General features: G+C 40.8%; 2 protein-coding genes across 3 annotated transcripts; one reads left to right on the top strand and one right to left on the bottom strand.

Annotated features, from left to right (window-relative positions):
- The first annotated feature begins 17,625 nt into the window (after nt 1-17,625).
- On the top strand, nt 17,626-19,423 carry LOC107768621 (pentatricopeptide repeat-containing protein At2g15690, mitochondrial). The gene has a single exon (XM_016587740.2). The coding sequence runs from the start codon at nt 17,839-17,841 to the stop codon at nt 19,255-19,257; it is 1,419 nt and encodes a 472-aa protein (XP_016443226.1). The 5' UTR covers nt 17,626-17,838; the 3' UTR covers nt 19,258-19,423.
- Nucleotides 19,424-19,762: 339 nt separating this feature from the next.
- Nucleotides 19,763-22,436, bottom strand: LOC107768622 (mitochondrial carrier protein CoAc2). 2 transcript variants are annotated; one of them, XM_016587741.2, is made up of 7 exons: nt 21,987-22,436; nt 21,471-21,556; nt 21,173-21,380; nt 20,872-20,998; nt 20,603-20,787; nt 20,392-20,529; nt 19,763-20,138 (listed from the first exon to the last, which is right to left on the bottom strand). In XM_016587741.2, exons 1-7 carry the CDS (start codon nt 22,152-22,154, stop codon nt 20,001-20,003), a joined length of 1,050 nt encoding a protein of 349 aa, XP_016443227.1. In that variant the 5' UTR covers nt 22,155-22,436; the 3' UTR covers nt 19,763-20,000. The 2 variants fall into 2 exon arrangements, with proteins under 2 accessions (XP_016443227.1, XP_016443228.1); XM_016587742.2 differs by having other exon boundaries at nt 20,392-20,517; nt 21,987-22,428.
- Nucleotides 22,437-22,706: the final 270 nt, after the last annotated feature.

Genomic DNA, 22,706 nt, shown 5'->3' on the forward strand with positions numbered 1-22,706 from the left:
ATTTCAGACTAAGTGTCATCACGACATCCTACGGAGGGAATTTGGGGTTGTGACAATACTGGCTCCTCTATTACAGCTGCCTTAAGGCCTTAAAATGCCTTTTGACAAAGTTTTGTCCAAACCCTTGGCTTGTTCTTCTTTAGCAACTCAGTCAATGGTGAGGCCTTTGCTGAGTAGCCACTGATGAACCGACGATAGTAGTTAACAAGGCCAAGTAAGGATCTCAACTCAGTTACCTTTATAGGTGCCTCTCACTCCTGGATAGCACGTACCTTAGCCTCGTCCATGTGTAGCTCTCCATTGCTAATAACATGGCCTAAGAAGTGCACCTTTGATTGTGCAAACTCGCATTTCTCCCTCTTGATGTATAGCTCGTTCTCCCGCAAGACTTGAAAAACCTTCCTTAAGTGCTACAAATGCTCCTGCAAGGTGTTGTTGTAGATGACTATGTCGTCTAGGTAGACTACCACGAACTCATCAAGCTAGGGATGAAAAATCTTGTTCAAGCTAGGGATGAAAAATCTTGTTCATAAGGGTGCAAAATATGGTTGGTGCATTGGTTAAGCCGAAGGGCATCACCAACCACTCATAGGCTCCATATCTCGTCACACATGTTGTCTTCGGCTCATCACCTTCTACAATGCGAACCTGGTAGTAGCCCTTGCGAAGATCCACCTTGGTAAAGTACTTGGCTTGCCCAAGTCTATCGAACAAGTCAACAATGAGCGCGATCGGGTACTTATTATTCACTGTGACCTTATTAAGTATTCGGTAGTCTATGCACAAGCGCATCAATCCATACTTCTTCTTCTGGAACAATACTGGTGCACCGAAATGTGCCTTTGATGGGTGAATGTATCCAGCATCTAGAAGCTCTTTCAATTGTTTCCTGAGCTCCTCTAGCTCGGGTGGTTCCATACGATATGGGGCAAATGCTGGTGGCTTAGCCCCTAGCTCCAACTCAATCTTGTGATACATCTCTCTCCTAGCAGGCAAGTGCTTAGGCAACTCCTCGGGCATGACATCTTTGTTTTCCTCAAGCAACTTCTCTATGCAAGGCGGCAGTGTCTCTTGGAAACTCTTGTCTTCTTCCAGACTTGTGATGGTTGCCACGAACGTCCCCCTTCTTGATCCCCTTGACAACTTGCATAGCTAAAATTTGTGCTTGGCTCTGTCCGTGTGGCATAGTTATTGTAGGTACCATGCAAGCTTCTTTTTACTCCATAAGTAATAGACGTTGGAGGTAGGGGTCGATCAAAGTATGACAATGTCTAAAGAACTCTTGCCCCAGTATGATGTCAAAGATATCCATAGCGGTTACGGTAAAGTTTGTCATACCTTTTCAAGCTCCCAATTTGACACCAACTCTATTAGCTACCCCACGAGTATTCTGTACCTCGGCATTCATGGTCTTGACTCGAGAATTGGTTGGAGCAAGCTTCAATTCTAGTCTCTTTGCGGCAGCCTCAGTCACGAAATTATGGGTTTCTCCAATATCCACCGTTGCATGAGCAGGCTTGTTGTTGATGGTGAGATCCACGTACTGATTGCCATTCTCGGTAGGTTGGATAGATTTCTTCGTGACATCGCCGCATAATCCGATCATACCTAACTGTGCGGTTCCCAAACTTTCTCCTTGCGGCTGGTCCTTCCGTTCACAGATCATGGAGCTGAGGATTTTTCGGTCGGGATAATTCCTGAAGTTGTGCAACCCTCCGCATATGTAACATCCCTTCTTCTCGGCGTAGCCCTGACGGCCACTCGACTTTTTTGAATCTTGAGTCTTGTAGTATTGTTGTTGTATCTCCTTGACTTTGCCACGGTCTCCCCCACCTTTGACATTATTAACCTTTGATTCGTTACCTTTGCCTTTGTCGTTCTTGTCATGCCTGAAATCCATCAATGATTCGGCCTCCACTATGGCTTGGTCTATATCTGCGACTTGACGGTGTTGTAACTCTTGTTTAGCCCAATTTTGCAACCCGCCCATGAAGTGGAACAACAAGTCATCATTGGTCAGGTTGGGAATTTGAAGCATAAGGGTGGTGAACTCCTTGACATAGACACGTATGCTCCCTATTTGCTTCAACTCCCTAAGCTTGTTCCTTGCCTCGTACAAGACATTGTTTGGAAAGAACTGTCACTTGAACTCGGCTTTGAACTGATCCCGCGTGCTAATAGTACATAGACCTTTATCCACGCCAACCATCTTCCTTCTCCACCATAGCATGGAAGTCTTTGAGAGGTATAACACTGATGTGCTGATCATGGCCTCATCGTCCCTCACTTTGTCATGCCTGAAGTAGTTTTCCAAGTGCCAAAGGAAGTTTTCCACTTCTTGTGCATCACGAACACCTTAACACCGAGGGTTTGGGAGCCTCGATCTTAGCCTCCCTCATCACCACAACATTGTTGGCTGCCTCGGTCATGCTAGCACTAACATGCTCCTCGAGTGACTCTATCTTTTCCTTCATAGCATCTATAGTACTCAAAGCCTCCATGAGTCTACACTCTAAGGCAGTGATTTGCCTTAGTTCCATCTTGGATTATGTACGTCTCTCCAAGTCATTTCGGATACTCTCAATCTCTTCAAGAGTGTGCCCCTCAAGAACGCTAATGGTGCATTCCACCTTCCCCAAGCGTTGGCCAAAGATCTCCACGACGTCCATCCCCGTGTTCATCTTCATCACCCACTCTTTACCGAGTGAGACGTCCTCAGGCACGACCTCCACTTCATCCTCGCTCGCCTCAGTGATAGATGGTTCTTGAGATGTAAGCCTGATGTTGGACATATTTTGATATGTGTTGATGTTACTTTACCCATGTTTTAACTGTTTTTTGGTGCTATTTGATCTTTAAAATGCCCAACATGGTTTAATTATTGGTTTTATGACTAATTCAGTTACTGTTTTTTGGTGCTATTTGATCTTTAAAATGCCCAACATGGTTTAATTATTGGTTTTATGACTAATTCAGTTATGTGTGATGATTTAAGGTGTTTGGAGTGCAAAAATATGAAAAAATGGTGCTCTAGCTAGAGGAAGAGGGGTTGGATGCGTCGCATCCAATCTAGAGAAAAAATTAGATTTCGTGCACCTTTAGCAGTGAAGTCGGCCCATAGCATCCGCCTTAGCATCCGCACCTGGGCAAAGCTGAGATGGAGGAACAAAGTGTGGATGCGACGCATCCACCCTAGCATGCGAAGCTGAGAAGTGGAGGACGAGGTGGATGCGACGCATCCACCCCAGCATCAATCCCTGAAGCTGAGTCGGATTAGGAATAGGGGAACTTTGGCCCATGACTTTTGTATGCAATATATAAGTCAAAAACGCCTCTTTTAGGTCATTTAACATATTGGGAAGGGGGGAAAAGCCACGACAAAGCTGTGGAACCACGGAATTCATCTTGAGTTCTTATTTTTCCTTCTTTTATTGATTATTATGCACTCTTGTGAATTATTTGATGATTGCATGAACATGAGTGGCTAAGAACCCTATTATTCTAGGGTCATGGGCGATACATGAATGTTGATGTTTGAAGTTTAATTTGACAAAGTTGATTTTATCATATTGGGTTGTTTATTTAATTCTGTTTTTAATTAATTTTCTGAGTAGCTAACAGTGAATTACTATCTACGAATCTAGAGTTGAACTCGAAAGTGGGAATTCTAGATTGTATATAGAATTAAATAGAGCAAGTTCTTGAACCCGGACATCGGGGAACGGATTCGCAATTAGGATAGAAATATACCTAATTATCTTGCTCGGTTGAAATACAGGAAGTGTAAATGCATTCTTGTTAATCTTAATTCCATAGACATATAGGCATTAAGTTAGTTTGAATAGGCGAGTAAGAACTCGACAGATTTTTATGAGTAATATCAACCCTGTCAATCAACAATCCAGATAAATCAATTAGTTATTTTAAGCTAAGAATGCAACATGATTGTTAGATAACCCGTGACCCTGGAATATTATCTCCTATTGATTGTTATTCGAAATCATTTAAGTGTTGTGGTTGATCTTTAGTATTTCATTACTTGATAGTTTTTAGGTAGTAAATTAGAAAATTATCTATTTTGTGAGAAATCGCTTGAATCGATAAGTTATTTGAGTTTGAGTTAGTCAAAAGTTAATCATAAGTCTTCGTGGGAATGATACTCTACTCATTACTATATTACTTGATGACCACGTATACTTGCGTGAGTGTGTTTGGTCGCAACAAGTTTTTGACGCCATTGCCAGGGACCTAGAAATTAACTACTTGACTGAGTTAAGCTTTTATTACTTATTTGTTCAAGTTTTAATTTTCAGTTTGCCTTGTTTGTGTTAACGTAGGATCTTCTCTTGAATGCAGAGGAGTAGAAGTGCAAACAACCTCCTTCTTTTTGATCCAGAAATTGAACGAACACTTCATAGAGTGAGGAGGGAAGTCGAAGCTAGAACGAGAATAGAAAGAGAGTTGGACATCGTAGTTCAACCACAGCCAATAGAAATGGCAGGTAATGAGGAGCGTCCGGTGATAGAAGCCGCAAGGCCCAATCTTGCTAATATGACTCAGGCTATCGTGAAGCCTGATATCACGGGGCATTTTGAACTCAAACAGTACATGGTACAGCTGATTCAGTCCACAGGGCAATATGTGGGTCTATCTCATGAAGACCCGCAGAGGCACATTCAGAACTTCTTGGAAATTTCGGACACTTACAATTATCCGAACGTTTCCAAGGACTATGTCAGGCTGACACTATTTCCCTTTTCATTGTTGGGGGAAGCTAAGGAATGGTTGCAAAAAGAGCCCGCGAACTCAATCCACACTTGGGATGATTTAGCAAGGAAATTCCTAATCAAGTTTTTCCCTACTAAGAAGACAAAATCGTTGAGGAGCCAAATTCTTGGGTTCCAACAACGGGATGGCGAGACACTTCGTCAAGCTTGGGAAAGCTACAAGAATCATTGTCAGACTGATGAGGTATTGAGTCACACTTTTGTTGATGGGCGAGACGAGGCATCAAAAATGAATCTTGATTCAGCTTGTGGGGGTAGTTTCATGGCGAGGTCGTATAGTGAAATACAACTCTTGCTAAATAACTTCACTGCTAATGACCATAATTGGAAAGGAGATGGGGATGCAAGAAGAGCAATTAAACAAAAGGCAGCCGGGGTGATTGAGCTTGATGACTTCTCAGCCATGAGAGCAAATATTGCAAAGCTGGCAAATCAGATGAACAAAATGACAATGCAACAAACACAACAGATGCAACATGTACAACAAATGTCTATTTGCTGCGAACTATGTGGTGACAGTCATATGAGTGACATGTGCCCCACGAATCCTGAATCTATATACTATGTGGGGCAACAAAATAGAGGTCCGATGAATCAGCATGCACAATATGGGAACACTTACAATCCAAATTGGAGGAATCATCCTAACTTCTCATGGGGCGGAAATCAACAGAATCAGAATCAGTATAGGCCTCAAGGAAATTTCAATCATCCTTAGAAGCCACCCTAACAAACAAAAGAGAGTACGAATGACTTGCTAAAAAAGTTGTTACTTGACAATCAACAACTCAGGACCGATTTCAGAAATCTTGAGAGGCAAATGGGGCAGTTAGCAGCAAATCAAAATACTAGACCTACAGGCTCTCTTCCCAGTGATACAGAGAAGAACCCTCAAGTTAATGCAGTTACACTCAGAAACGGGAGGGAACTAGAGGAAGTGCCAAAGAAGAGAAAGGACAAACCTATACCTGAGGGGGAGGGGGAGCTGACCCCTAAGGCAATACACGAGTCAAAGAAAAATGATGCAAGTTCAGAGCCAGTGGAGGCTGCAAGGCCACCACCACCTTTCCCCCAGAGATTGCAGAAAAAGAATGACGATCGCATGTTCAACAAATTTCTCTCTATGTTGAGTCAGGTTCAATTAAATATTCCATTGGTGGATGTACTTCATGAAATTCCAAAGTATACTAAGTACATAAAAGATATAGTGGCTCACAAGAGGAAATTGAATGAGTTCGAGACAGTTGCACTTACTGAGGAGTGTACTTCAAGGGTCCAAAACAAGCTTCCTCAAAAGCTTAAGGATCCTGGCAGCTTCACCATTCCAGTGCGAATCAGTAATATTGATGTGGGTCGTGCTCTTTGTGATTTGGGGGCGAGCATAAATCTGATGCCATTGTCCTTGTTTAAGCAATTGGATCTGGGAGCTCCAAGACCAACCACTGTGATGTTGCAATTAGCTGATAGGTCCATAGCCTACCCTGAAGGAGTGATTGAAGATGTGCTGCTGCAAATTGGGAAATTTTATTTCCCAGCTGACTTCATTATTCTAGATTTTGAGGCTGATGAACAAGTTCCAATCATATTGGGACGACCTCTCTTGGATACTGGTGATGCAATAATTAAAGTGAGAGAAGGGAAAATGATTATGAGTGTGGACAACGAGGAAGCAGTCTTTAATGTCTACAAAGCAATCCAACTTCCCCGCCACTATGAGGAGCTCTCTATGATATCTGTTGTGGAGGTGGATGAGCAACTTCTTGACACGAGTGTATATCTAGACGACTCTCTAGAAAAAGCACTCATGTTGTTTGATAGCTTGATGATTGATGATGAGGTTGAGGAGATGATGCATATCCTAGATGTATCATGTGCTTACATGCAAGGAATGCACCCGTTTGAGCCCCTGAATAGGCCAAGTGGTCCCCCTCCAAAGCCGTCAATTGAAGAAGCTCCAAAATTGGAGCTTAAACCCCTACCCCCTCACCTTCAATATGCTTATTTGGGTAGTCCTGACACTTTACCTGTTATTGTTTCTTCTCACTTGTCTAAATTGCAAGAAGAAAATCTATTGAGGGTGCTACGTGAGCACAAGCGAGCAATTGGGTGGACAATGTCTGACATTAAAAGCATTAGTCCAGCTTTCTGCATGCATAAAATCCTCATGGAGGACGGACACAATCCAAGTGTAGAGCAACAACGCCGACTAAATCCAATCATGAAAGAGGTGGTAAGAAAAGAAGTGATTAAGTGGCTTGATACAGGTATTGTATTTCCAATCTCTGATAGCAAATGGGTAAGCCACGTTCAATGTGTGCCGAAGAAAGGGGGGATGACTGTAGTAGTTAATGAAAATAATGACTTAATTCCTACAAGAACTGTCACTGGATGGAGAATTTGCATAGATTATAGAAAATTGAACAATGCCACCCGGAAAGACCACTTTCCCCTCCCCTTTATTGACCAAATGCTTGATAGGTTAGCTGGCCAGGAATACTACTGTTTCCTGGACGGTTATTCGGGGTATAATCAGATTGCCATAGCCCCAGAGAACCAAGAGAAAACTACATTTACGTGTCCTTATGGCACGTATGCATTCAAGAGAATGCCCTTTGGTCTTTGTAATGCACCTGCGACTTTTCAAAGGTGTATGATGACTATTTTTACTGACATGGTTGAAAGATTTGTAGAAGTGTTCATGGATGATTTTTCTATGTTTGGATGTTCTTTTGATAATTGTTTAATGAACCTTGATAAAGTGCTTGCTAGGTGTGAAGAGACGAACTTGGTGCTAAACTGGGAAAAGTGCCATTTTATGGTACGTGAAGGTATAGTTTTGGGGCACAAGGTGTCCAAAAGTGGTTTGCAGGTGGACAAAGCGAAGGTGGAGGCAATTGAAAAATTGCCCCCACCGACATCCGTCAAAGGCATTCGCAGTTTCTTGGGCCATGCAGGTTTTTATCGTCGTTTCATTAAAGATTTTTCGAAAATCTCTTCTCCTTTGTGCAGGCTTCTTGAAAAAGATGTGCCCTTCAAGTTTGATGATGCCTGTCTGAGAGCATTTAAGGAGCTGAAGGGAAGGTTGGTGATTGCACCAATTATCATTGGCCCAGATTGGGCGCAATCATTTGAGTTGATGTGCGATGCAAGTGACATAGCAATCGGAGCTGTTTTGGGGCAAAGGAGGGATAAAATCTTTCACTCAATTTATTATGCGAGCAAAACTATGAATCCAACTCAGATGAATTATACAGTTACTGAAAAGGAGTTACTTGCAGGGGTGTGGGCGTTTGACAAGTTCAGATCCTATCTAGTGAGAACCAAAGTCATCGTTTACACAGATCATTCAGCTATCAGATACTTGTTTGAAAAGAAAGACGCCAAGTCGAGGCTGATTCATTGGGTCATCCTCTTGCAAGAATTTGACTTAGAGATCCGAGATCGAAAAGGGACAGAAAATCAAGTGGCTGATCACTTGTCCAGATTAGAAAGTCGGAACCATGTAGCTGAAGAAGGGTCAATCAAAGAAACATTTCCTGATGAGCAGTTATTAGCAGTCACCTCAGGTGAAGCCCCATGGTATGCAGATTATGTGAATTTTATTGCAAGTGGGGTGACGCCACTAGAATTGACACCTGACAATAGAAGAAGATTCTTACATGATGTGAGGCTCTACATGTGGGATGAGCCATTCTTATATAGGCAGTGCGCAGATCAGTTGGTGCGAAGGTGTGTTCCTGAGGAAGAGATGAATGCTATACTGCATGACTGCCATGCTTCGCTATATGGAGGTCATCATGGCGAGGATAGAACCGCCCAAAAAGTGCTACAATCAGGTTTCTATTGGCCAAAATTGTTTAAGGATGCACATGCCTTTGTTAAAAATTGTGACAGATGCCAAAGAACCGGAACTATCACAAGGAAGCACGAGATGCCCTTGCAAAATATTCTGGCAGTAGAGCTTTTTTATGTTTGGGGGATTGATTTCATGGGACCGTTCCCATATTCTAATGGGCACAGGTACATCTTGGTGGCAGTCGACTATGTTTCTAAGTGGGTGGAGGCCATTGCTCTTCCTACTAATGACACAAAGGTAGTGGTAAGCTTTGTAAAGAAGCATATCTTCACACGTTTTGGGACTCCAAGAGTGTTGATAAGCAACGGAGGAACTCACTTTTGTAACAAATTGCTAAATAATGTTCTTGCAAAGTATGGAGTTAAGCATAAGGTTTCCACTGCCTATCATCCCCAAACGAGTGGTCAAGTAGAAGTTTCCAACAGAGAGGTAAAGCAGATTTTGGAGAAAACAGTAAGTGGGAATAGAAAGGACTGGGCTGGAAAGCTGGATGATGCATTATGGGCATATCGCACTGCATAAAAGACCCCCATAGGTACTTCTCCGTACAGGTTGGTTTATGGGAAGGCGTGCCACTTGCCCATAGAGCTTGAACACAAAGCCTATTGGGCGATTAAAAAGCTAAATATGGAGATGGACTTGGCCGGTGAGAAGAGATTGCTACAACTCAACGAGCTTGATGAATTTCGATTGCATGCGTATGAAAATGCCAAATTGTATAAAGAAAAGACAAAGAGGTAGCATGACAAGCACATCCAACTTCGTGAGTTTGAGCCAGGTCAAGAAGTTCTCTTGTTTAATTCGAGGCTAAAGCTTTTTCCCGGAAAGCTTAAATCTCGATGGTCGGGTCCGTTTGAAGTGGTTAGTGTGAAACCTCATGGGGCGGTGGAATTACGTGATACGAGTTCCAATGCGACATTCTTGGTAAATGGCCAGAGAGTAAACCACTATTGGGGTGGTGACATTGCACGTCACAAGACCTCGATGGATTTGGTGGAGGCGTGAAGAACATGTTGCGTCGTGCCGCGACGTTAAATCAGGCACTTCTTGGGAGGCCACCCAAGTCCTGTATTTAGGAATTAGATCTTGTATGTATATATTTTAAAAAAAATATTAAAAAAGGGTCCAGATATGGGAAAACAGGGCGGATGCGTCGCATCCCCCTCAGCATAAAAAATTGACGGACCAATTGCTCAAGGCAGTTAAGTCTGCCTATAGCGTCCACAGCCGCGTCCAAACAATTTCAGAGAAAGCATTTGGGACGCGTCGCGTCCAAGCTCGCACGCACAAGTAAGTGTTATACTTTAACACATCATATGCACAACATCTCCTCATATACCCTCTTCCCAGACCCTCCCTCTCACTTGAAACCACCACATCTCCTCTCCCTCGCACCACCACTGCCTCACCCCAAACGCGACAGGTATGTATCTTCTTCCTCGTTCTTTCTTTTTCTTTTCTCTCCTCATTCTCCTCTCTTATCTCCCTCGCTGGTAGAAATAGACCCCCTGCTCCAAATTCCCCTAGGTTAAGTTTTATCAATTTAAATGTCACACATGTTATTCAAAAAGTTTGAGGTTTGGGGATGTCATTCCTGTTAGTTGTAATGGTTGCGAGATGATAAACTATAATTCCCTTCATCTCGTTAATTTTGGGAGGGTAGTCGAATTACCCTACTGATAGAAGAAACTAGGCACAACTGTTGCATATCACATGTTCGACGAATTGCCCGTGAGGTAAATTTAGGCGCCGGTGAAGTCTAAGTAACTGAGCAACACTGGTATATGCTAGTGAATAAGTGTAGGGTCGTTTGTCTTGATTGTGTACAACATTGTCGGAATGTTTTGAGCCTATGATAGATTATCTAAATAAATTGAACATCCGGCACATGCTAGACGTCTTGAAATGTAAAGTGTTACTCGATTTGAATTGTGTGAGCTCTATGCGTAATGATATGTCGTGAGAATAAGTGTGGGGTTGAGTGAGCTGCTATGTGTAATTGAACATGGTTAGTGAGCGTCGCTCGGATAAACCTCATGTTGTGCATAATGATATCTATATAGCGAAGTGCTTATTTGTAAACATGAAAAGAGTTATCATATCCCTGCTGAAAGCCATGGGCTATAGTTTCATGAAGTACTGAATGAAATGACTATGCGAATGATTGGAAGTGCAAGATGTTGCAATTGCTTTATAGCTGAACTTCACTGTTCTATACGCTAATTGTTGATTTCTTTGCATTGCAGGTACTGAGGCTCATAAATGGCAGCAACGAGCAAACCGTCCAAGCAACAAGACAAAGATAATAACAAGCAACCACCCAAAAAGCCTACCGGAAAGGCGACAAGTGCTCTAAATCCACAGAAAAAAGGAAGCGGACTGACAAAGAGAAGGAACTGCAGACTAGGCAGTTAATTGATGAATCAGAGCAAGAAGAGGAGGAACAATTAGTAAGGAGGACAGTGAAGAAGGGTATTACAACAACATCATTAAATCCGCCAAGCAAAGAGATAGAGATAAGAGAACCTGTGCCGAACCAGAGAAAAGCCTCCAAGCAAAGTGACCCGAATGATAAAGGAAAGCAGAAGATTACTGCAGAATCTGAGTCTGAGTCAGATTCGGATAATGAGCTTCTACATGTCGACATGAGTGACGAAGATGAGGGTGAACCAATAGACCGAGCTGCTTGGGAGAAGAACTTTGTTAATGAAAAGGCATTCCGAGCAGAGTGACCCAAATGATAAAGGAAAGCAGAAGATTACTGCAGAATCTGAGTCCGAGTCAGATTCGGATAATCAGCTTCTACATGTCGACATGAGTGAAGAAGATGAGGGTGAACCAATAGACCGAGCTGCTTGGGAGAAGAATTTTGTTAATGAAAAGGCATTCCGAGCTTGGGTTCAAAGAAGTACATTCCAGAAAAGCCAATCAACATCGGAGCACTTAAGAAAAAGTACCCAGAGTTTCTAAAATCAATTCGAGAGGTGCAACAATGGGGACCTATCTTGAAGGGCCATGGCAAGGCCAACCTCACTATCGTCAGAGAGCTTTACGCCAATTGGCGTCACTCCAGGGGCAGCATTGTGAGAGTACGAGGGGTGGATATTAATGTCTCAGCTGAAGCTCTGAATAATTTCTTAGGGGTGCCACACACACTAACAGATAGGTTTGACTCCATATGCAAAGCACCAGATTATGCACACATTAGGTCGGTCCTATGCCAAGGATGCAAATTGAAAGCATGGGAGTATGAAGTACCATTCTCTGGCCAAGAAATTCATGAGTGCATTAGCACGTGTGGCTCTAAATTTCATATGCAGCCGCCTGATGCCATGCCAACACAAAACTGATGTCCTTCGACACCGAGCACTAGTATTGTATGCTTTATTGGAGGGGATACCGCTCAAATTGGGAGCCATCATGCATGACCAAATGCAGCGCACCAGGATGAACTACAAGTGGAGGTTGTTCTTTGCAAATACCCTATCGGCTTTCTTGACAAAGATGGGAGTACTATGGGACAAGTAGAATGACGACATTGAGGCTAAAGCTCCAGGACCATATGATGTTACTCATGTACTAGAGCCGAACAAGGGAAGGTCTTCTAAGCTCACCATTCAACAGTTGTTTGAGAAGACGCAAGCTGATATGCAAGAGAACAGGGCTGAGTTAATAGCGACTCATGTAGAGTTGAGTGCCACCAGAGATGAGTTGAGTCAGACTCGTGCGGATCTAAGCCGAGTCCAGACTGAGCAGGCCACGATGATGAGGGAGGTATCATTACTCCTCCGTGCTCTGGTTCAACGTGCAGATATAGACATCTCACAGCTGCTTGCATCGTCCACTGCTGGACCATCCACTTCTGCTCCTCCTATAGTCCCTGAGGCTCCACACACCATGCCTACTGAGGCCGCTGTACCACCTGCTACAGACTCAGCTCCAGTTGGTGATGATAGGACTGTGACAGCTCTCCATATTCGTGAGGATACTATTGCAAGGCCGGGGGGTCTTGATGAATGCCATGGATGCTGATGCTCTTCCACAGACTGCGGATGAGCCTTCCACCTTGACTTGAGGGAGTTTCTTCTCACCCTACTTTACTTTATTTGTGTACATTGGGGACAAAGCACAGTTTTCAGTGTGGGGTGGGGGTTATTCATATTTTGTGGATGAATGTACTTAACTGTTACAATTCTTGTAATTTTGATACTGTTGAGGGCTTGGGCTATAATATTCACTGGATTAATGACCTGTAATAGTTAGTAAATTCATCTATATGGAGTAACTCTCAGTTCATTGTTGTGTGTAGTCGTAGTAAGTAGCCTTATCAAAAAAAAAATAGAAAATAAAGGACTTTTCCTGACGACGGACTAACTGGACAGTTCTCTCGAGGGATTAAGGTCCTTAGAAAAATACAAAAAGATTTTCATTTGATTTTTGAAATTAGAGTTAGTATTAGGAGATTGACAGAAAACTAAAGAAAAGCACCAAAATAGAGTAGTAGCCTTGAGTAGTTAGTAAATTTTCTTTAGGTAGTAATAATCTCCTGTGGTTTTTCTTTGTGCCTCGGTTCTTTTCCATGTGATGTAGTTTGAACCGGGTAGCCTTTTTCTTTCCGAGTAGATTAGGAATTTAGGGAATAAAAAGAGCAAGAATGATGAACCTAGGCGCCCTTGACTTGTTTGATAGTAGCATATTTATACTTTGGCATGTGTAGTATCTTCTGTATGATTTGAAATTATTGATGATGCCTTGTTAAATTGGATAGCATGTTTTGTGGCGCCTATGTCTCGTTTACATGACTTATGTTCACCTTGTGCTTATGCTTAATATCTCGTTGCTCCGTGAATACTTACATTATTTGAGAGTCGGAATGTGATCGTCCTTAGTGAGTCATGTGCCATGTGTGGTGAGGTTTTTGTGTAGCCCATATATTGTACTTGTGTCTAGAACTTGCCCGGTATGTGAGTTGAAATGAAATTTGAGGTGATGCTCGGTTTGAAAAATAATTTTAGGCTTTCTTTGATCTTTTTGAGCTTATTGCTTATCATAAATAAAATTTATCCCTAGTTAACCATTTTGAGCCTATTGACTTTTATTTGGCACCCACATTACAAGCCTATACCCTTTTTATTCTTAAGTGATATTATTTTGATCCTTTTACCTCTTAAATCACTTTAATTGTTAGATGAGCGCTAAAAGAAGTAAGAAGGGACTAAGTGTGGGGTGACTTTTGAGTGGAACCAATGAAAGGAAGAAAGGTGCACTTGTTTTGTAAAATACTACACCACTAGCGAAAATTAAAAAAAAAGAAAAAGAAAAAAGAAAAAATAGAAATGAATAAATTGTTGTCTTGTTCTAGCTAGTGGGTATGAACTAAAGTAGTGCTTAAAGAAAAAGGGACTGTTTTGTGGGTGATATTATTTGTGAAATTGAAGTGGTGTTGAAGAAAATACGCTTAAAGTAATTTTGTGATGTATTAAAGTGCTTAGGAGGGTGAGTCACTATTTCTTAAATATATCCTACCCGTCCCTTAGCCCACATTACAACCATGAAAAAGTCCTAATTGATTTTAGATCGAGCGAGCTTACATTAGTAGAGATTTACATTAAGGGCAAGCCTATGGTACCAATTGCATGCATGTTACTTCTTTGTGAGAGTGAGCGATTTTCTTTGATATATGTGAGTCATTAAAATATATTTGATCATGAGATTCAAATGTGTGGATTGAACTCGCTCTCTTGTTCTTGTTGTGAGGGCACATGGTTTCACGAGGGATAGATAACGTTATTAGACTTCTCTATGATGTTGGGTGTTCAAGCCATGAGTGCATTGTGACATTGAGTCGGTTTTTGAGGTTAGGATTGTTGTGAGCATGTTGTTTTTGTTCGAATATTTTTTTAAAGAATGACATAAGTAAAGGGAAGTGTATGTGATGCATATTCTAGAGCCTAATTATTGCAAATAACCATGGTCATAGGTGTAGTGTGCTTTGAATGATAAGAGCTTAATTTTGTTTCGTCTACTATAGTGATGGTTTGTTCAAGGACGAACAAAGGTTTAAGTGTGGGGTGGTAATGTTGGGCATATTTCGATATGTGTTGATGTTACTTTACCCATATTTTAACCGCTTTTTTATGTTATTTGATCTTTAAAATACCCAACATAGTTTAATTATTGGTTTTATGGCTAATTGAGTTGTGTGTGATGATTTAGGATGTTTGGAGTGCAAAAATATGAAAAAATGGTGCTCTAGCTAGAGGAAGAGGGGTTGGATGCGTCGCATCCAATCTAGAGAAAAAATCAGATTTCGTGCACCTTTAGTAGTGAAGTCGGCCCATAGAATCCGCCTTAGCATCCGCACCTGGGCAAAGCTGAGATGGAGGAACAAAGTGTGGATGCGACGCATCCACCCTAGCATGCGAAGCTGAGAAGTGGAGTACGAGGTGGATGCGACGCATCCACCTCAGCATCAATCCCTGAAGCTGAGTCGGATTAGGAATAGGGAAACTTTGGCCCACGACTTTTGTATGCAATATATAAGTCAAAAACGCCTCTTTTAGGTCATCTAACATATTGGGAAGGGGGAAAAGCCATGACAAAGCTGGGGAACCACGGAATTCATCTTGAGTTCTTATTTTTCCTTCTTTTATTGATTATTATGCACTCTTGTGAATTATTTGATGATTGCATGAACATGAGTGGCTAAGAACCCTATTATTCTAGGGTCATGGGCGATACATGAATGTTGATGTTTGAAGTTTAATTTGACAAAGTTGATTTTATCATATTGGGTTGTTTATTTAATTCTATTTTTAATTAATTTTCTGAGTAGCTAACAGTGAATTACTATCTACGAATCTAGAGTTGAACTCGAAAGTGGGAATTCTAGATTGTATATAGAATTAAATAGAGCAAGTTCTTGAACCCGGACATCGGGGAACGGATTCGCAATTAGGATAGAAATATACCTAATTGTCTTGCTCGGTTGAAATACAGAAAGTGTAAATGCATTCTTGTTAATCTTAATTCCATAGACATATAGGCATTAAGCTAGCTTGAATAGGCGAGTAAGAACTCGACAGATTTTTATGAGTAATATCAACCCTGTCAATCAACAACCCAGATAAATCAATTAGTTATTTTAAGCTAAGAATGCAACATGATTATTAGATAACCCATGACCCTGAAATATTATCTCCTATTGATTGTTATTCGAAATCATTTAAGTATTGTGGTTGATCTTTAGTATTTCATTACTTGATAGTTTTTAGGTAGTAAATTAGAAAATTATCTATTTTGTGAGAAATCACTTGAATCGATAAGTTATTTGAGTTTGAGTTAGTCAAAAGTTAATCATAAGTCTTCGTGGGAACGATACTCTACTCATTACTATATTACTTGACGACAACGTATACTTGCGTGAGTGTGTTTGGTCGCAACAAAGCCCTTCGTTTGACACAACCTCGGGTGGCACCCCCTGGCTCTTGTTGGTGGAATTTCTCTTTTTGTTAAGTCCACTCCTACCAGCAGCACCTTGGATGACATTGGCTTAGGTGTTGGCAACATTAATTTCTCCGTCGTTCGCCATTCTCTTTGTTGCAACATTTGCTCTGATGTCACGTTGTCACGTCCTTAGTCGTTAACTAAGTATACGTACGGCACTTGACAATTTGCTTACGATCTTGCACAACTTGCTCACGTTTTTGCTATGCCAAGTTAGCCTTACTACACCCAAGATCGCTAAGAGAATGCTAGAAAGAATACAAGAGAATTATTAAAGGAAGTTTTGTATTAGAAAGAACTTGAATTGTTTGCTTGGTGAAATACAAATGAATGGCCCCCTTTATATACTAGTCTCCTAGGGGCTAGTGTGTAAATATTAATTGTTACACAAGTCCTTAATATTTACAAGATAAGGGTTTTCTCTAGAAGTCTCTACAAGCCTAGAAGATTCCAAGGACTTTCCTAGCAAATACATAGGGATCTAGGGTCTTTCAAAGGAAATGTCCATACTTCTCTACAATCTTCTCACAAATGCTATCATTCTTCCTATGTAAGCTTCCACATGGCATTAATATATGCCAAAGGGTGGCATGATGACATGGAGGGTCATCACATTAAGGTGTGCTGCTTTGGATTCTTTGAGATAGATTGACGTCAATTTCTGTAATCTAACAGAACTAAACATCGAAAATAATTTTTTTGCCTTCTTAAAGGTAAGGGTAAGGTCCGTGTACACTGATACACATATTCCAATGCCAGCTCAGACACCAGTTCAGATGCCATGGGGGCTAACAACTAAGGTTTGTTCACGTGTTTGTTGCTGTTATTTTAAATTTTAGTTGTTTTAGTTAGTCTTATTTTGCATTTCATAGATAAATAGGAGGATTGTAAGTGAGCAGCACCCTTTTTGAATGATAAAACTCGTCTGATTTATTCTCGCTCAAATTATCCTCTTTTCTTCCTCTGCTTCCTACTTTCCTAGTTACTGGTTCATTGGTTCCTCATAACAGAATTTGGTATCATACACACTACTTTTTTTAAACCTTTTACTTGTGGAATTACCCTGATTATTTTTTTAAATTTTTTTTGGTAACTGAACTAAACAGTTCGCAGCACTTCATTCTGGTTCCTTACGTAGTTTCTGTAAACTTTTGTCCGGAGACGTGAATAATTAAGGTTGAATGTTTACTATTTCACTTTTTGATGATCTCATATTAGAAAATGTGTAGTGATAGATTTCCATAGGCAAAATACTAGAGGGGTAAGTTAAAAATAAACTTAACAAGCACCAGAGATTCCAAAATCCAAATAACTTTTAGACTCCAATTCCATGTCAAAATTAAAATTAAATTTGATCAAAGATTAAACTTATCCTTTGGTTCTTTATTTTTTTAACGATAAAGTAGTTCCATTTTTTATACCTTATCTCAAAGCCTTACCAAGTATAAATGCTTAAATTTTTGGTGCTGATGTTTTACTGATGGCTCTAAATAAATTAAAAAAAAAAAAAAAGGTATTGGGTTATTGGGGAAAAATCAAAAAGAAAAAGGAGGGTGAAAGGGCAGGAAAAAACCGGAACTGGATAGGAAGATATTTACTCTTTAAGATGTGCTAAACCGGACGGCACCGCTCCAAAGCTTCTCGTATGTCTTTTCAGATAATCTGTGGGAATAGGCAAACCCCTCTCCAATGGCGTCTCTCCACTCATTTCCCGGAACGGCTAACTACATCTTCTCCCCTAACACTCTCCTAAAATTCCGTCTTCCGCCTTCTACACTCCATTACCAACCCCTCTGCGCTGCGCCACACGAACCCAGCACCACCGCTTCCCCACCACAGCACTCTGGCCGTAACACCAGCCACTACACTCCACAGTCAAGACCTCGCCGGAATAACAAGCAAGATTACAGAAAAACCATTAGTATCATTCAAAAAGAAGCTAAACCCTTAACACTGAGCCCCATCTCAGCAGATGATGTTAACTTGATGACTCTGTGCAATGAAGGTAAGTTTGAAGAAGTAATCGAGCACATTACGCAAGGCGTTGGCGCTGACTTTCGTGTTTTTGAGGCATTGTTGAGCTACTGTACTAAGCTTGCGTTTTTGGACATTGGGGAGAAGGTGCACGAGCTCTTATTACGCTCGCCGTGGAGTAACAATGTTGAATTGAATGGTACGTTGGTGGAAATGTACGTTAAGAACGGGAGCATGAGGAACGCGAAAAAAGTGTTTGATAAAATGCGTGAAAGGAAGTTGGAGTTATGGCACTTGATGATTAGTGGGTATGCAGAAAGTGGAGATGGGGAAAGTGGTTTGCTTTTGTTTGAGCAGATGAGAAAACTTAGGGTGTCGGAGCTCAATGGGGACACTTTTTCTGTGGTTCTTTCGGCTTGTGCTAGTAAGGGGGCTGTCAAACAAGGTTTTATGTATTTTAAGCTGATGAAGAATGAGTATGGCATTGTTCCCGGAATTGAGCACTATTTAGGGATTATTGATGTTTTGGGCAAATCTGGGCATTTGAATGAAGCTCTAGAGTTTGTTGAAGACATGCCTATTGAGCCTACAAAAGAAGTATGGCAGTCCATAATAAATTTTGCACGAATTCATGGGGATATCGAACTTGAAGATCGAGCTGAGGAGCTGCTCATTAGGTTCGATTCTTCTAGAAATATGGTTGATAAGCCCCCTGCACCATTTCAGAAGAGGCATTCTCAGTTTAATATGCTTGAGGGTAAGAATAGAGTTAACGAGTTCAAGAGCACAATTCAACACAGGGCAGATGTATATCAGAAATTGAAAGGCTTGAGCGGGCAAATGAGGGATGCAGGTTATGTACCAGACACAAGGTATGTGCTTCATGATATTGATGAGGCGGCTAAGGAGCAAGCGCTGATGTATCATAGTGAGAGATTGGCTATTGCATATGGTTTAATTAGTACTCCGGCAAGAACAACTCTTAGGATCATCAAAAACCTACGGATATGTGGTGACTGTCACAATGCAATTAAGATCATGTCAAAGATTGTTGGGAGAGAGTTGATTGTCAGAGATAACAAGCGGTTTCATCATTTCAGAGACGGTAAATGCTCCTGCAATGACTATTGGTGAAGTCTATTAGTCTAGATTGAAGCTATTACTGCATTTTTACTCTAGAATTTACATGTAAATTTACTTGGTGCAATGCATCTTTGCAATCATGTTTATAGGATGATATCACATTGTACATTAGTTATATGAATATTTTGCAATAGAAAACAATTAAAATTTCCCTGAATTTTCCAGTTCTTGTTATTGGCTACATCTAGAACCATCTTATCAGTTTCTACTATTAACAAGGTCTAATAGACCTCCTTGATGAACAATGGCACATGCAACAAAAGTTGAATATTGAACAATGGCATCTATTAATATTTTATGGACTCAGATTTGCTACAGAAAGAATTTGAGGATTATCGAAGTTTGATATTCGCACTTAGCCGGTCCAGCACATAGAGCTATGCTACTGTTGACTAGTTCATGTCATACTGATGTAGAACTAAAGGAACTGCAAATCACTCCATGATGACACTGAGCAATGGAAAGGAGCAGTCCAAGAAAAGAGTTACCAGTTGTATAACATGATGGGATGAGAGCTTTCATTTACAAGAAATCAAACTTCATCCACACATTTGCAATGTAATTGTGTTTATATACAGAAAGGATCCTACCTAGTTATAGATGCAATGAGCAGCAGTCTCATCTAATTGCTTGATGAGTCAACTACTTATTCAAAGAAAATGTATGCTTGTGTTTTTCTTAAAAGAATGGATGTACAAACTTAGAAGTCCAATTCTGAGCCTGAGAAAATTTTGTTAAGAGTGCAGGGATGATGGTTTACTATTTCTGCGGCTGGTAACAACTTCTACAACAGCTTCATCTCTTGATGGTACTCTCAGGTATGATTTCATCAAATCATAAACAGTAAATCCAATTGCCACGGATGGTACAACCTTAATTTCAGAAAGCACATTGATCAGAGCCAGTAATAGATATTAAAATATAGGAAACGAACAAATTACCCACTTTTGGTTCTAGCAACTGGCATTTTGCCTGGAAAAATAGGCTGAGACCCTTATACTTTCTGTTGAACCTTAACCAATCATAAGTTTCATATGTTTTCACTTCTATACCTTAAAATGTCCAGCATACCCTCCATTCTTACATGTAGAAATTCTGTACTTTAAGGAGTAGATATCGCATTACCTTCACATAATTGAGGCTCAACCCAGAAAATAGTTGCTTCCATCCATGTCTTTGTACAATCATAACAAGAGTATCAAGTGTTCCTTTCATTTCATGGCTGCTGCTAGGTGCGGAGAGTCGTTGTACCTGAAATATTGTCTTCTCTTTGTCATTCCAACAGCAAGTTGATGACAAAAAACACTTGTTTGCCTTTGCAGTCTCAGTATAATACCTGCATCTGCCGTCTCACGACATCTAGGGGATAAGTGAAAGTCTGACCTAGTAGTCCTGCAACAGATCCACATGCTAGTTTTACTGCGATAGACTTCCTGCGCTCCTGAGGGACATGGCTTTTCATTTTCTCATAGAAGTAAAATTTTAGCCCCGCATATGGGAAGATTCCATAGAGTGATGGTGCTGCAAACACAACATGGTTATTAGACTGACAAAACTTGACAAAAAAGGCCTAATCAGAAGTATTGTAAGGCAACGACTTCATACCAACACCACGGTACAGCCCTCTTATTCCAGCTTCCTTATATGTCTTTGAGAAGCAGTCCTGTATCCCTTTGTAAAACTGTTCACCTGTAGCAAGCCCTTGTACATTCAACTTCTGGGATCCAACAACCTAGACGATCATAAGCAAAAAATTGCTCATGGAACAGTAGTACGAATTCAACTCATATCCCTAGGACGAACATAATCCAGCTCAGGAAAAGCTCAATTTGATCAAGTTGCGGATCTCTGGTCAATTGATTTCAGATGAAAGGAAACGAAAGAACATGTCCCCGTATTCTCTTACCTGGTAAGCCAATTTAGTTCGAACTAAATCAAGTGGATAGGTAAAAAGTACAGCAGTCCCACCAGCAAACGATCCTGCTACAAGATCTAGAACTGGACCTCTCCCAACTCCAGGAATACTCTGTATAATCCAGCGGCGGTACTCCTCATAGGCCATGAAATGCAAAGCAGCATAAGGCACAATGCGAACAACACTAGCTCCATTTCCCCTGGAGAAGAGCTCCACCAGCAAAACATGTGAAGCTTAAGATGAAATATATATCTCTCAATTGAGAAAGCAGTAATTGTGGATTCTTCACCTGAAAAAACCGAGAGCTCCTTCTGTCTTAGCAATCTTTGTAAAGGATCCGGACAGCCCCAAACTCCGAAATTCAGCTTGTCTGGTCTACGAAGAAGAAAATTTAAGGATAAGACTTTGATCTTCCGGGATTCATTATATTTTCCACTTTGTAACTGAGTAGCAAGATAAGATTCCTCAAATAGATGTCCACCGTCACTTGAGTAATGTTCAACAAATTCCCGTGAAAGAGAAATTTTGAGCTCTTCCAAGAGCATAACAAAGATCAATTTTTTCTAGTAACACACTTTAGCACTTGTGTCAATAGCACTCAGTGTAATTCGTTCTCTTAAGTTTGTTAATCATTCTCCATGGTCAGTACATCAACCCAAGATTAGCATCATTATCTTGACAAGCCCAATTCAGTAATGCTCCATTAAGCCATTAACGAGAAAGGCCATTTTTTTTTTTTTTTAACTTCCCGCAGGGATAATGAATTTAAGCAGAAAAAGAGAAGAATAAAGAAAGAAGGGAGCACCTGAAATAAGATCTTGATAAGCTCAAGAGGGGCAACAGCAGTCTTAGCAAATCCACCAGCCACACCCCCAGCTATTAATTCTTTTGCAAAGAGGGGCATCCCCTCTAAAACCCCATCCATTAACACAACCCTCTCCTCCTTTTCAGTTTCATCCCTCTGCTTTGCCATTCGAAGAAACTGACTGAAATGGGAGAGAGGACACAAATAATGTGTCTCTCCCCCTCTCTATCAGCACTCTAATTTACAGATCGAAAACGTAAATGGATTCTTTCTAGCTTTCGTAGTAGCTACGAAAACTAGCGGCGACAGTTTCTGGGTCGTTTGGAAAACTAACCAATGACGGAATCTTTGGGGAATTTAGGACGGGTGATGAGAGTTGGGGTCTGTTTATAATATGTACATTGATGTTTCCAGTTATATTAATTTTTGGCCAAACATGGTTGACTATACTTGAATTCAAGGAGCAACCACCCGTGCATTTTTATATTATTGAATTGATGAGAATATACGTCGCGTCGAGGGGGAAAAAAGATGATGTTCGGTTTTGGATTAAATATATATGTATAACTAATTGGAACTTGGTCCAACTTTAGTTTAGTAGTAAGATTTTTTAATATCTAGAAAAAAGAAAAGAAGCATCAAAATTATTGTAGCTCAAGACATGAATAAGTTGCCTGCTGATTTAACTTTAATACCACACAAGTGGATGATTTGTGTGAC

This window comes from Nicotiana tabacum, chromosome 2 (genome assembly GCF_000715075.1).
Source record: "Nicotiana tabacum cultivar K326 chromosome 2, ASM71507v2, whole genome shotgun sequence".
Lineage (NCBI taxonomy): Eukaryota > Viridiplantae > Streptophyta > Magnoliopsida > Solanales > Solanaceae > Nicotiana > Nicotiana tabacum.

Excerpts from the sequence above, each read along its gene's own strand:
- LOC107768621 (XM_016587740.2), top strand. The coding sequence starts at position 17,839 with ATGGCGTCTCTCCACTCATTTCCCGGAACGGCTAACTACATCTTCTCC.
- LOC107768622 (XM_016587741.2), bottom strand. The coding sequence starts at position 22,154 with ATGGCAAAGCAGAGGGATGAAACTGAAAAGGAGGAGAGGGTTGTGTTA. Across the intron at positions 20,999-21,172 it reads GAACTAAATTGGCTTACCAG|GTTGTTGGATCCCAGAAGTT; the intron begins GTAAGAGAATAC and ends ATGATCGTCTAG. Across the intron at positions 20,788-20,871 it reads AGGGCTGTACCGTGGTGTTG|CACCATCACTCTATGGAATC; the intron begins GTATGAAGTCGT and ends TTGTGTTTGCAG.